General features: G+C 49.3%; 1 protein-coding gene across 1 annotated transcript in view; it reads right to left on the reverse strand.

The window, feature by feature from the left end:
• The window catches only part of SPTBN1 (spectrin beta, non-erythrocytic 1), a 197,311-nt gene that overhangs the window by 131,028 nt on the left and 50,811 nt on the right, over nt 1-15,472 (reverse strand). The window contains exon 2 of the mRNA XM_073672298.1: nt 11,736-11,920. Coding sequence (XP_073528399.1) covers nt 11,736-11,877 — 142 coding nt within the window. The 5' untranslated portion in view covers nt 11,878-11,920. The remainder of the gene's footprint in view (nt 1-11,735; nt 11,921-15,472) is intronic.

Here is a 15,472-nt window from a genome sequence, read left to right on the forward strand (position 1 = left end):
ACAAGGTATCAGATAGGACTGGCATGGTGAAGTAAGCTGGGGGGGGGGGGGGATGAGAGTTACTCACACTGGCGTACTAACAAGCTGTGCCAGCTGGCAGCGTGGCACGTGCCATACTGCTCATTCTAGGTACAGCCATGATGAGGAATATATCAGCCAAGGCGGCACCTGCCATTATTTACTTCCAGAGATAAGATCTAGTGGAGGAGAGCGTCCAGGAATTACTGAGAATTGCAACTAGTCACCAATGTCAGTTTCGCCAATATTTATGGGTAATAGAGGAAGCGTTCCTCAGTAAAGATAATAAAAATACCAATTTTTCTAAGGAAGTGGGCACGATGGTCAATGAGTGTCAGATGATGGCATCAGGTGGTTATTATAAGTTGCTGATCACAGTCTGTCCTAACAAGAACGGGGGTACAAAATCTAGCCGAGTATTTACCGTCAGTCACAGACTGAATAGTGTGGCGGGGCGGCATGATCAGTGGCCGGGGGGGGGGCGCCATGATCAGTGGCCAGGGGGGGGGGCACCATGATCAGTGGCCGGGGGGGGGGGGCGCCATGATCAGTGGCCGGGGGGGCGCCCTGATCAGTGGCCGGGGGGGGGGGGGGGGGGCACCATGATCAGTGGCCGGGGGGGGGGGGGGCGCCATGATCAGTGGCCGGGGGGGGGGCGCCATGATTAGTGGCCGGGGGGGGGAGGGGGGCGCGCCATGATCAGTGGCAGGGGGGGGGGCCCATGATCAGTGGAAGGGGGGGGGGCCCATGATCAGTGGCAGGGGGGGGCCCATGATCAGTGGCAGGGGGGGGGCCATGAACAGTGGCAGGGGGGGGCCCATGATCAGTGGCAGGGGCCCATGATCAGTGGCCGGGGGGGCGCCCTGATCAGTGGCCGGGGGGGGGGGGGGGGCACCATGATCAGTGGCCAGGGGGGGGGGGGGCGCCATGATCAGTGGCCGGGGGGGGGGGGGCGCCATGATCAGTGGCCGGGGGGGCGCCCTGATCAGTGGCCGGGGGGGGGGGGGGGCGCCATGATCAGTGGCCGGGGGGGGGGGGGGCGCCATGATCAGTGGCCGGGGGGGGGGGGCGCCATGATCAGTGGCCGGGGGGGGGGGGGGGCGCCATGATCAGTGGCCGGGGGGGGGGGGGGGGCGCCATGATCAGCGGCCGGGGGGGGGGGCCATGATCAGTGGCAGGGGGGGGGCCCATGATCAGTGGCAGGGGGGGGGGGGCCCATGATCAGTGGCAGGGGGGGGGGGCCCCATGATCAGTGGCAAGGGGGGGCCCCATGATCAGTGGCAAGGGGGGGCATGATCAGTGGCAAGGGGGGGCATGATCAGTGGCAAGGGGGGGCATGATCAGTGGCAAGGGGGGGCATGATCAGTGGCAAGGGGGGGCATGATCAGTGGCAAGGGGGGGCATGATCAGTGGCAAGGGGGGGCATGATCAGTGGCAAGGGGGGGCATGATCAGTGGCAGGGGGGGCATGATCAGTGGCAGGGGGGGCATGATCAGTGGCAGGGGGGAGCATGATCAGTGGCAGGGGGGAGCATGATCAGTGGCAGGGGGGAGCATGATCAGTGGCAGGGGGGGCATGATCAGTGGCAGGGGGGGCATGATCAGTGGCAGGGGGGGGCATGATCAGTGGCAGGGGGGGGCATGATCAGTGGCAGGGGGGGGCATGATCAGTGGCAGGGGGGGGCATGATCAGTGGCAAGGGGGGGCATGATCAGTGGCAAGGGGGGGCATGATCAGTGGCAAGGGGGGGCATGATCAGTGGCAAGGGGGGGCATGATCAGTGGCAAGGGGGGCATGATCAGTGGCAAGGGGGGGCATGATCAGTGGCAAGGGGGGGCATGATCAGTGGCAAGGGGGGGCATGATCAGTGGCAAGGGGGGGCATGATCAGTGGCAAGGGGGGGCATGATCAGTGGCAAGGGGGGGCATGATCAGTGGCAGGGGGGGCATGATCAGTGGCAGGGGGGGCATGATCAGTGGCAGGGGGGGCATGATCAGTGGCAGGGGGGGGCATGATCAGTGGCAGGGGGGGGCATGATCAGTGGCAGGGGGGGGCATGATCAGTGGCAGGGGGGGGCAGTGGCAGGGGGGGCATTGGCAGGGGGGGGCATGATCAGTGGCAGGGGGGGCATGATCAGTGGCAGGGGGGGCATGATCAGTGGCAGGGGGGGGCATGATCAGTGGCAGGGGGGGGCATGATCAGTGGCAGGGGGGACATGATCAGTCCCCGCTTTATTCATATTGACTCTGGTCTCCCATTCTTGTGATCCTCGGGTGCCAGTGCTGGGACTCCCTGCAATCCTCTGCATTGCTTGATAAATTGTGATTGTGAAACAACCCATTTAAATACTCGGGAAAATTAATTGCCCTTGCTAAAATCTAGAAATAAAATCAGATTTATAATCTGAGCAAGTCTTCAAAACATTTCTTTCAAGCAGTGGATCATGCAGCTTCATTAGACATGCCGTGGATGTTATAATGATATTCTAAACAGATCTTTGGACCTCGACTATATAACAGTCACGTGAAGACCATCCACAAAGTCACGGCCTCCAACAATATCAGTACATATGAAAGTGCACGTGTGTTTTGTACTAGGGACGGGGGTGAATGCAGGATGATGTCAAAAGCAGGGGGAATTCATGGACTAGAAGGTGTACTAAGAAGGGATAGCCATAATCTACTGATGACCTGTCCATAGAATTGGTCATCAATATCAGATCGGTGTGGGTGCGACACCTGGCACAGCCACAGATCAGCCATCAGCTCAGGTACCAGCTGGATGTAAATCTTACCGAAGCTGCACGGCACAGATCCGTTCATTATGTAGCTGTCGCTGCTGGGTAAAGCACAGTACCCGCTGCTCTGCAGCTCCGTTCAAAGTGTTTACATCCAGCTAGAGCAAATAACTGGTCATTGGGGGAGCAGGGTTTGGAGTCGGTTATCTATGACCCATCTCATGGATGAGTCATCAATAGGATATGACTGGCCAACACCTTTATCACAAACATATTTCTGAACAAAAAAAGAAAGGTTATTGGTAAGTTATCCGAGAGCAGCATGATGTAGAGGCAGAGAACCCGATTCCATTGATGCGTCACTTACTGGGCTGTGTGTTTCAATAAAATCAGTGTTTTATCAGCAGATCACCTCCAGAGTACAGTCTCTGGTGCCATGTAGTCCTCCTGCTTTGTGTATCTCCGCCCCACCACAGATAAGCACAGTACTGTACACAGGAAGCTGCCAATCAGTGGTGTGGGCGGGGCTATACAGAGCTCAGCATTCAGAGCACTGCTACATCTGCAGCAGATAAAACAAGGATTGTATCAAAACTGCAGCAAGCAGCCCAGTAAGTGATACTGTACATGGCTGGAATCGGGGTCTCCGTCTCTACATCATGCAGCTCTCAGATTATATACAAGAAACCTGGTGACAGATTCCCTTTACTATAGACTCAAAACTAAAACAAAATTAATCCAGGCCACAACATTAAGCAGACAGTACACCTCTCAAGTTAAATTAAACCCCAGACAGGACTCAAATAAATTCAGACCTCTGGATCAGAAGAAAAGGACTGAGCCTTAGTAAGTAAAGCAAACAGCCTTGCTCCGCGCTCCCTGGACGGTGCCATTGCTTAGGTCACTGTGTCCAAAATTCAGCATAGGGGCTGAAGCCTAGTTTGAGGGTCTCCATAGCAAATCGTGCAGTGGGTGATAAAGTCCCCTCTAGCCAAAGAAACCCAAGTCATTCCCCCTCACCCAATCTTATTGCTTTACATGCATCAGCCCATCAATGAACAGGAGGTGGCCATAGTTTACAAATAAGATGCACAATACAGCAGCGGAAGACAAAGAAGATTTTTCTAGCGTATATTATGCAACCAAGGATGAATACAGAAGTATGTGCGCAGGACACTTGGGACCGGCCTAGAGGATATAAAGTATGTGACATTTCCCTAAGAGCAATATATCCCACAGCACGGAGACATTCTGCTTCAAGGTCAGACATGCAGCAGGTTAGCATGGGCTCTGGAGAATCATTTACAGACTGTGCCATTAGGGGTGAGGCCGGCGGATGACATAACCTCATACTTCCCCACACAGGAATCACACAGCCTGCGCCTTTCTTGTTTGCCGTGAGCCTCCCAGTAAAGTCTTAACAAGGTCCTGACAGAAGTCTACTACTTAATAAATGTCTCATAATTATTTCTAGACTGTGTCCTACTAATTGGGAGCTAGATGGAAAATCCCCACCTAACAAACATGCTGCAGAGATATTGAATTTTACAGGGAGTGGTCCACGTCACCACATCGGGGCAGATGATGCCTGTATCATTTGGGGAAAGTATTTATTCTGCGCAGCCTGGAGTTACACACATAGCCAGCCTCCATCGCTTTATAGTGACCCGGCTTTGGCCACATTACAGTGTGGATTTGCTGCGGTTTTGACGCTGCATTTTTATGCAACATCAAAACCACAGCAGCCAGATGTTACAGCATAGTGGATGGGATTTCTAGAAATCCCATGCCCACTATGCGTTTTTGTGCACCCCGCAGAAACTGACATGAGGCGCGTCTTGTCAGACAGCAGCATGTCAATTTCTCTTGCGGAAACGCATGCAGATTTTCCCCATAGACTTGCATGAGATGAGGAAAATCCGCATGTGTGTTTCAATAGAGTGTCCGCAGCGGAAATGCACACAAAAACGCTACATGATGATCAATAAAGTTTGTTTAAAAAAACCTTATTCTCTGAAACTCTGCAAATTTTAATAGCCTTTATTAAGAACAGACATGAAGACATGAAAAACGCATGCATAAAAAAAAGCATGCTGCAAAACCAAATGTAAAATAATGCAATTAACCTAATTTGCATATTAGGTGCGGAAATGGTGCAGAAATTCTGCAGCGTCAAAACCGCAGCAAATCCGGACAGTGTGCACATACCCTAAGGGTAAAACAGGTTCTAACAGAAATCAATGATCATCACCCAATGAGTCACAACATAAAGGATGATTAGCAGCCATCAGAACTTTTAACTTTTGCCCACTTGCCCTATTAGGGTAATTATATGTCAATAAGGTAGGGTATCCTCCAATGTTAGGGAAGATAAGGATGAGGCCGGTCCGATCTTGGATCGCTGTCAGGGGGGGGGGGGGGTGTGAGATAAGGATGAGGCCTGTCCGATCTTGGGACTGCTGTCGGGGGAGATAAAGATGAGGCCTGTCCGATCTTGGATCGCTGTTGGGGGAGATAAGAATGAGGCATGTCCGATCTTAGGACTGCTGTCTGGGGGAGATAAGGATGAGGCTTGTCCGATCTTAGGACTGCTGTCTGGGGGAGATAAGGATGAGGCCTGTCCGATCTTGGGACTGCTGTCGGGGGAGATAAAGATGAGGCCTGTCCGATCTTGGATCGCTGTTGGGGGAGATAAGAATGAGGCCTGTCCGATCTTAGGACTACTGTCTGGGGGAGATAAGAATGAGGCATGTCCGATCTTAGGACTGCTGTCGGGGGAGATAAGGATGAGGCATGTCCGATCTTAGGACTGCTGTCTGGGGGAGATAAGGATGAGGCATGTCCTATCTTAGGACTGCTGTCTGGGGGAGATAAGGATGAGGCATGTCCGATCTTAGGACTGCTGTCTGGGGGAGATAAGGATGAGGCCTGTCCGATCTTGGATCGCTGTCGGGGGAGATAAGAATGAGGCATGTCCGATCTTGGGACTACTGTCTGGGGGAGATAAGGATGAGGCATGTCCGATCTTAGGACTGCTGTCGGGGGAGATAAGGATGAGGCATGTCCAATCTTAGGACTGCTGTCTGGGGGAGATAAGGATGAGGCATGTCCGATCTTAGGCCTGTCAATCCTCTTGTTCTCGGTGAGATAAGCTGCTGTCAGATATCTGGCAGCGGCTCTCTCAGAGCACACAGGAGTCCATGTAAGAGTCAGGCAAGTTAGTTGCCGGACACACAATGTTCAGCCAACAGCTATCTAAAGTGTATGGGGGTCCATTTATTACATGTCTGTCCCATGGACATAATACTACATTTACCCTGCAGCATCCGCTGAATGAGAAATAAGCAGAAGGTTACATCTTCCCTCGTCTGTTAGGGGTCTCAGGAGTCCGACCTACAGAGATCTGCTGATCACCGCTGCGGCTCTCATATTAAAGGGGTGTACAGGATTACAGGATAAGCAAACAGATGCTTTTTTTGAAAAGCAGAGCTCTACCTGTCCATGGGCTGTGTCTGGTATTATCGCTTCAGTAGAGCTACATAGTTACATAGTTTATAAGGCCGAAAAAAGACAAGCGTCCATCGAGTTCAGCCTATTTCTTGTGCACTGCAGCTATTCCGCAGTGTTGATCCAGGGGAAGGCAAAAAAAACCCATGCGGTATAGGCCAATTTACATCATTGAGGAAAAATTCACTTCCCGACTCCAATCTGGCAGTCAGATTAAATCCCTGGATTAACTAACTATCACTAAGCATAAGATGTAATTTTATTGTTCTCAAGAAAGGCGTCCAGGCCTCTCTTGAACTCATTAAGTGAGTTGGACATCACCACTTCCTCTCCCAGAGAGTTCCAGAGTCTCACGGCTCTGACCGTAAAGAATCCCCTTCTATGCTGGTGCAGGAACCTCCTTTCCTCCAGACGCATAGTGTGCCCCCTCGTCTTTGTCACCATCCTTCGTATAAACAGGTCATGGGAGAGATCTCTGTACTGCCCCCTGATGTATTTATACATGTTTATGAGGTCTCCCCTAAGCCTTCTCTTTTCCAACGTAAATAGGCCTAATTTTGACAACCTCTCTGGGTATTCTAGTCCCTCCATTCCCTTTATTACCTTAGTCGCCCTCCTTTGTACCCTCTCTAGCTCCAATATGTCTTTCCTGAGCACCGGAGCCCAGAACTGTGCACAATATTCTAAGTGCGGCCTTACCAGCGCTTTATACAGAGGAAGAACAATGTTCTCATCATATGCCCCTATTCCTCTTCTGATGCATGCCATGACTCTATTTGCCTTCGCAGCTGCTGCCTGACACTGGGCACTCCAATTTAATTTGCTATTAACCAAGACGCCCAGGTCCTTCTCCATGTCAGATTTCCCCAACGGTTTCCCATTTAATATGTATGGGTGACTGCTGTTTTTCTTTCCCATGTGTATGACCTTACATTTATCGGCATTGAACCCCATTTGCCATTTTTTGGCCCAACTCCCCAATTTATCTAAATCCTCCTGTAGCTGTGCCCTATCCTCATCTGTATTAACTACTTTACAAAGTTTAGTATCATCTGCAAATATTGCTATTTTACTATGCAACCCTTCCACTAGATCATTAATAAATATATTAAATAATATAGGGCCCAAGACAGACCCTTGAGGCACCCCGCTAGTAACCCTGACACCCCCTGAGCTTACTCCATTGATAACCACCCTCTGCTTTCTATCACTCAGCCAGCTATTTACCCACTTGCATACATTATCCCCCAGACCAAGCATTCTCATTTTATATACCAACCTTTTGTGTGGCACGGTATCAAACGCTTTGGAGAAGTCAAGGTATACAACATCCACTGACTCTCCCCGGTCCAGCTGTGAGCTCACCTCCTCGTAGAAGGCCATCAAGTTTGTTTGGCAGGAGCGATCCCTCATGAATCCATGTTGATATGGAGTTAGACAGTTATTATCATTAAGATATTCTACAATAGCATCTCTAAGAAATCCTTCAAACAATTTACCCACAACAGACGTTAAGCTGACTGGTCTATAGTTCCCAGGGTCACTTTTAGACCCCTTTTTGAATATTGGTACCACATTTGCTTGGCGCCAGTCAAGTGGGACAGTCCCTGTCCATAAAGAGTGCTAGAATATAAGATACAGCGGTCTGTCTATCACATTACTTAATTCTTTTAGTACCCGGGGGTGTATGCCATCTGGGCCTGGTGACTTGTCTATTTTGATATTATTTAGGCGTTTCTGAACTTCCTCCTGGGTTAGGTGGGTGATATTTAGCGGAGGGTTTACTTTATCACTCTGCATTTCCTCCGATAAATTGTTTTCTTTTGTGAAAACAGTGGAGAAGAAGCTATTGAGTAGGTTTGCTTTACCCTCATCGCCCTCTATGATTTTACCCAGGTTATTTTTCAATGGGCCAACTCCATCAGTTTTAATCCTTTTACTGTTTATATAGTTAAAGAACAGTTTGGGATTCGTTTTACTTTCCTTGGCAATTAGTCTCTCTGTCTCCTCTTTTGCTATTCTTATTTGTTTCTTACAGATTTTGTTTTTTTTCCTATAAGATATTAGCGCTTCCTCGCTGCCTTCTTGTTTAAGTTTACCGAAAGCCCTTTTTTTGTTTTTCATTGCCCTCTTGACTTCCTTATTTAGCCACATTGGCTTCCTCCTATTCCTAGCCCTTTTATTCCCAAAAGGTATGTACCTTCTACAGTGACTATGTAGGACTGTTTTGAAAATTTCCCATTTTCTATCCGTGCTCCTATTACTAAAGATACTATCCCAGTCTATAAGGTGAAGGGCATCTCTTAGCTGATCAAACTTTGCCCTCCTGAAGTTCAGTGTTTTTGTGACTCCCTTGCTGGGCACCTACTGAAGCACATGTGGAATTGTATAATGTTGTGGTCACTATTTCCCAGGTGCCCCCCGACCTGCACCTCAGTTATTCTGTCTGGCCTGTTAGTTAATATTAAGTCTAAAAGGGCCGTCCCTCTAGTTGGTTCCTGCACAAGTTGTGACAAATAATTGTCTTTGATAATTGACAGAAACCTGTTTCCTTTCTGAGATCTACAGCTTTCGGTTTCCCAGTCTATATCGGGGTAGTTGAAGTCCCCCATAATAATCACCTCGTTATTTTTTGCTACTTCGTCTATTTGTCTCATTAATAGACTTTCCGTGGCTTCTGCTATATTTGGTGGTTTATAACAGACTCCTATGATAATTTTATTATTGTTTTTTGCCCCATGTATCTCCACCCATAAGGACTCGACCTCCTCATTTCCCTCCCATACATCCTCCCGTATTGTAGGCTTTAGACACATCTTTACATATAGACAGACTCCACCCCCTTTCCGACTTCTTCGATCCCTTCTAAACAGACTGTAACCCTGTAAGTTAACTGCCCAGTCATAGCTTTCATCTAACCATGTCTCGGTTATTCCCACTATGTCATAGTTACCTGTAGATATTTCTGCTTCCAGTTCATCCATCTTGTTTGTCAGGCTTCTGGCATTTGCTAGCACACAGTTTACACAATTTTGTTTTGTTCCAATCTTCTCCCTGTGGATTGTATTTGAAATTTTCTTACCTACCTTCCAAGCATCTTGTCTTGGACCTTCTTTGTCGCACTTCATATCTTTCATTAGTATGTTCTCTGGTTGCATGTTTGTGTCCGGCGTTTTTCTTCCCATCCCCTCTTCTTCTAGTTTAACGCCCTCCTGATGAGTGTTGCGAGTCTCCTGGCGAATGTGTGTTTCCCGGGTTTGTTGAGGTTTAGTCCGTCTCTAGCAAGGAGTCCGTCATAGAGGTAATTCACACAGTGGTCCAGGAATCCAAATCCTTGTTGTCTGCACCATCGTCTCAGCCAGTTGTTCACATCAAGGATCCTGTTCCATCTCCTGACGCCATGCCCGTCTACTGGAAGGATAGAAGAAAAAACTACCTGCGCATCCAGTTCTTTTACTTTCTTCCCCAATGCTTCAAAGTCCTTGCAGATTGTCGGTAGGTCCTTCTTTGCCGTGTCATTGGTGCCAACATGTATCAGAAGAAATGGGTGGACATCCTTGGAACTGATGAGCTTCGGTATCCTATCGGTAACATCCTTGATCTTCGCACCTGGGAGGCAGCATACTTCTCTTGCGGTTATGTCCGGTCTGCAGATAGCGGCTTCTGTTCCTCTCAGTAGTGAGTCTCCCACCACCACCACTCTTCTTCCCTTCTTGGCTGTCCTTTTTCTTGTCTCTTCTGGGTTTTTCTGGGTACTCTTTTCTTTTTTGCTTGCTGGTAGTTCCTCATCCTTAGGTGTGCCATCTTCGTCCTCCACAAGTCCTTGGAATCTGTGCTAATGTGATGTAGTTGCAATACTATATTCAACCTGTGGACAGGTGGGGTGCTGTTTTGAGAAGAAAACTTTTTTTCTTTCTTAATTTTGTAGAACTCCATTAATGTCAAATTGTTATTTCCAATAACCCAAATCCCAGCTCATGACTTGTAATGCAGAAGGAGAACTTGCTGTGTTTTTAGCCTTTTTCATACCGTTTTACATGTGCAACATTACATATATTTAGCTATATCTAGAGATTAGCACACTGCTCTTTGCAGTCTTTAAATCTATTGAATAAATTCTATTCCAAAGTTCAAACCATTAAAAGCAGAAGGTGGAGAATTATGTAAAGCGACGCTGGCCTCCAGACAGGCACACATTGTAGCACATCCAGCTAAACACTACAGGAATTGCTACCAGGCATCTATAGGGTTAACCACAGATGGCCGCCCTGACCTTGACAAACAACTGTGGGTAACATAGGTTTCAATCATGTGAACTTGTGGTTCAACTATTTGGCTGCATAGCTGCAAAACCAAAAATGTAAACTGTTAGCAGAAAAACAGCAGCATTTCAGCCCTAGCATTTGTTACTTCAGTTACTTGTACAAAAATATTTGTATGGACAGAGTAAAGGATTGCAAGAGGTGGTCAAAGGCTAGAGACGCTAATATCCTACAAAATATAGCAAGACCGAGGCCAGAAGATGGTGGCTCTGTAAGGATACGTCCACATGGGACAGGCTGTGGATTTGGACTGAAGATGCAGCAGATTACAGTCCACTATTGTGGACGAGATTTTACAAAAAACAAAACAAAAAAAACCCCACAACTTATTTTTTTACACATTGCAGAGAAAATTAAAGCAGATATGGATTGGCGATGTAGAGAGTAAAATCATAGCCTGTCATTTTATGCTGCAGATTTTCATGACAGATTTCCTCATTTGCATAATAATAATAATAATAATAATAATAATGCAATGCCAGACTATGGGTCAGTGGGAAAAAAACGGACCACACTTGGACTATATCAGAGTGCGGTGCGATTTTCACAGACTGGCAGAAAGGACAGGGAAGATGCCAGTCTGATCACAATAATCAGTCCGTTTTCACATATGTGGAGAAGTCTGTAGTGTGAACCTACCCTCCCACTGAGGAACATCTTCATTTACCTGATGAAGGCCAAAAGAGCACCTTTAAGCCCCTGTCGGAACGGAATACAACAGTTTACCATTGTGTTGACGTTAAAGAACATGGAAACCTATGGATGATGTTATCCTACACAGAGAGAAAACTGCATGCAAACCAGCATAAGTTCTCCTAAAATATTCATGAGCATCTAGAAAAAAATAAATAATTGCCATACAAGTACAGATGACAGCCCAGCGGATACAGGCCTCAGCTTGAGGCCAGGTTCACACATCTGACAGTCACGGTTCAAACCCATGATGTCCAGACCGGGCACCGTCTCCTGACCAGAACTCATCAGCCTTATATATACTTAGACTGTGGAGTTTGGGTCAGGAGACCTGCGGCCGGTCCAGACATCAGGGCCGGTACTTGGACCATGACTGTCCAGTCAGTCAGATGTGTGAAACTGGCCTTAGTCCTATGAACATACAAAAAATTCTGCCATTAATAAGTGTTCTGCACCTACCTGCTAACGCCTTGATGCGGGATCGCTCAAAGAGCCTGGCGGAGCTGTTCTCATTGTCCCATTCGTCGTCCCAGCGATTGTTGACATCGCTGTATTGCTGTTGTATCTCAATGTTGTCAAAGTCTGTCGCGACAGCCGTCATTCTGGACCTCCCTAACCTATCATCAGCTACAGCTCACTCAGATCTGAAAAAGGCAAGCAAAAGAAACAGAAGGTTACAAGATGGGACATCAGTGAATAATCTCCGACATCTGAAACATTTCGATTCCACTGCATGTAGATAGGAATTAAAGACCAAAGATAATGAAAAATACCCAATTATCTAAGCATGTGTACAATGCAGCTGGAAGAGGAACAATGTGGATCTATGTTCACCCGACAACGTCAAAGAAAAATTCAATTTTCTAGTTATTGAATTAGACCTAAAAGTATGTCAGAAAGACAAGTGGCACTTGTACCATGAGCAACAAGGACACCATTTTCCCCTATGCCATGCTTCACACACCAAATGACGACCCATTACATTATATTTAGAACATCTGTCTCTGTATCAAACCTCATCAAGTAGTGATTTTTATCTTATGGACACCTAAATACCCTAGCCCTTCACTGGGCCAAAAGTAATGAGATCTGCTCTCCTTTCCTTAAAAGAGTTATACCAAGTTTGGATGTAATACCCATAAAATGTGGGGGATAACTACCCGATCGTTGGGACTCCCATCAATCCTGAGAACGGGGCTCCGTCCCTGCACACCATTTCATCCTCTTTGGGACTGATCTGAGTTCCTAAAGCGCTGTTCTCTGCCATCTACGGCCGCCCCATAGAGACTATACCGAACAGATGTGAGCGTGCACAACCTCCACTCCATTCAGATCGGATTATATGAATAGGTGATAACTTTAAAACTTGCTACAACCCGTTTAAAGGCGGTCCTGCGATTGGTGCAGGGGCCAAATAGGTAAGCCAGAGCAGGTCCCATTCTGAATTATAATGAGCAATTAGACTGAAAAGGGCCCATATACTGTTCTGTGTCCACCCCTTCCCTGCGTATTACATTACCAGCATTGTGGATTAGATTTTATGAAGCCTCATCTACACCCTGGAAAATATATAAAATGTATGCTGCAAATTTTCCCATTTGTAATACAAAAGATGGAATCGGGGGTCAGAAGACATTCTGCAATAAAAATGGCACTAAAAAAAAAAAATGGCAAAAATTGATGCAGATTTTGCCATGGAGGAATTTCTGCAGCGGATCAGTGTGGTGTGGAGATACCCTAGTAGTAGGTGATTTGATACTATAATGTCCCATTTATGCCATAAAATGTCAAAATTAAATGGTTACAAAAATTTTGGTTATAAGACTCTCTTATGCTCACAATATGCACTATTACCCATATGTTTCCATATAGAAAAAGAAGTTGCGAGCAACCATGTAATGATAGCAAAATAAATCTGACATGGTACGCACGTTCCTTGCCATTTTTTCCCCACCAGGAAATACTGAAGGCACCTATAAAAGAGAACCGGACTTCTCCAAGAACACCATTTACCTGCACAGTACCACTATATCGGCAGGTACATAGAATTTAAATCACGTTTGTCAGCCTTACATGGAAGTGCGGCTACACGGAGAAAACTATATATTCTCCCTGCAGCCGCCCATTTCCAGGGGACGGTTACAAGAGTTACTGCGCTGTAATCACTCCCTGATACTTTCCAGTTCAGCAGCGTATGTGTGCAGAGCTGGCTGTCAATCAAGGCGCAGGGGGAGTGGCTACAGTGTGCTCAATGTGTAGCGAGTGGTGACAGTTACAGCCCGCCGCATCAAGACTGTCCTGCAGTGGAGGCTTTGCCTGTTGATTACATTTTTTTCCTGTTGCTAGTTGTAAATGCTACGATTGAAAGATTTACTTCACCATCACAATATAGAATAAAAAAAAAAGTATATTTCATACCATCTTCAAAAGGTAAAAGCATTTGAGGTATCAACAAATTTGAGGGCTTGACGTCAAAGCCTAGTGCTTCCTAATATTTGAATCAGTAGCGTAGCTACCGGGGAACAGAGGGGGCGGTGGCCCCTGACCCTACTCTCTAAGGGGGCCCACCCGGAGCTACGCTAGTGTAACTGTATCAGCAAGCCGATACAGTAACACTCCGGGGGGGGGGAGATTGTGCTACACACTCTGCCCATGGGGGGGGGGGATTGTGCTACACACTCTGCCCATGGGGGGGGGGGATTGTGCTACACACTCTGCCCATGGGGGGGGGGGGGGGATTGTGCTACACACTCTGCCCATGGGGGGGGGGGGGGGGATTGTGCTACACACTCTGCCCATGGGGGGGGGGGGGGGATTGTGCTACACACTCTGCCCATGGGGGGGGGGGGGGGATTGTGCTACACACTCTGCCCATGGGGGGGGGGGGGGATTGTGCTACACACTCTGCCCATGGGGGGGGGGGGGGATTGTGCTACACACTCTGCCCATGGGGGGGGGGGGGGGGATTGTGCTACACACTCTGCCCATGGGGGGGGGGGGGGGGGGATTGTGCTACACACTCTGCCCATGGGGGGGGGGGGGGATTGTGCTACACACTCTGCCCATGGGGGGGGGGGGGGATTGTGCTACACACTCTGCCCATGGGGGGGGGGGGGGGGGGATTGTGCTACACACTCTGCCCATGTGGGGGGGGGGGGGGGATTGTGCTACACACTCTGCCCATGGGGGGGGTGGGATTGTGCTACACACTCTGCCCATGGGGGGGGGGGATTGTGCTACACACTCTGCCCATGGGGGGGGGGGATTGTGCTACACACTCTGCCCATGGGGGGGGGGGGATTGTGCTACACACTCTGCCCATGGGGGGGGGGGGGATTGTGCTACACACTCTGCCCATGGGGGGGGGGGGGATTGTGCTACACACTCTGCCCATGGGGGGGGGGGATTGTGCTACACACTCTGCCCATGGGGGGGGGGGGGGGGGGATTGTGCTACACACTCTCCCCATGGGGGGGGGGGGGGGGGGAGATTGTGCTACACACTCTGCCCATGGGGGGGGGGGGGGGGAGATTGTGCTACACACTCTGCCCATGGGGGGGGGGGGGGGGGGGAGATTGTGCTACACACTCTCCCCATGGGGGGGGGGGATTGTGCTACACACTCTCCCCATGGGGGAGGGAATTTTGTGCTACACACTCTCCCCATGGGGGGGGGGGGGGAGAGATTGTGCTACACACTCTCCCCATGGGGGGGGGAATTGTGCTACACACTCTGCCCATGGGGATGGGGGGGGGGAGGATTGTGCTACACACTCTGCCCATTGGGGGGGGGGGGGGGGGGAGAGGATTGTGCTACACACTCTGCCCATTGGGGGGGGGGGGGGGGAGAGGATTGTGCTACACACTCTGCCCATGGGGGGGGAGATTGTGCTACACACTCTGCCCATGGGGGTGGGGTGGGGGGGAGGATTGTGCTACACACTCTGCCCATGGGGGTGGGGTGGAGGATTGTGCTACACACTCTGCCCATGAGGGGGGGGGGGGATCGTGCTGCACACTCTGCCCATGAGGGGGGGGGGGATTTTGTGCTACACACTCTCCCCATGGGGGGGGGGATTTTGTGCTACACACTCTCCCCATGGGGGAGGGAATTTTGTGCTACACACTCTCCCCATGGGGGGGGGGGAGAGATTGTGCTACACACTCTCCCCATGGGGGGGGGGGGGGGGGGATTGT

Source organism: Phyllobates terribilis, unplaced genomic scaffold, assembly GCF_046119375.1.
Source record: "Phyllobates terribilis strain yellow unplaced genomic scaffold, ASM4611937v1 Scaffold_3__8_contigs__length_932513732, whole genome shotgun sequence".
Classification (NCBI taxonomy): domain Eukaryota; kingdom Metazoa; phylum Chordata; class Amphibia; order Anura; family Dendrobatidae; genus Phyllobates; species Phyllobates terribilis.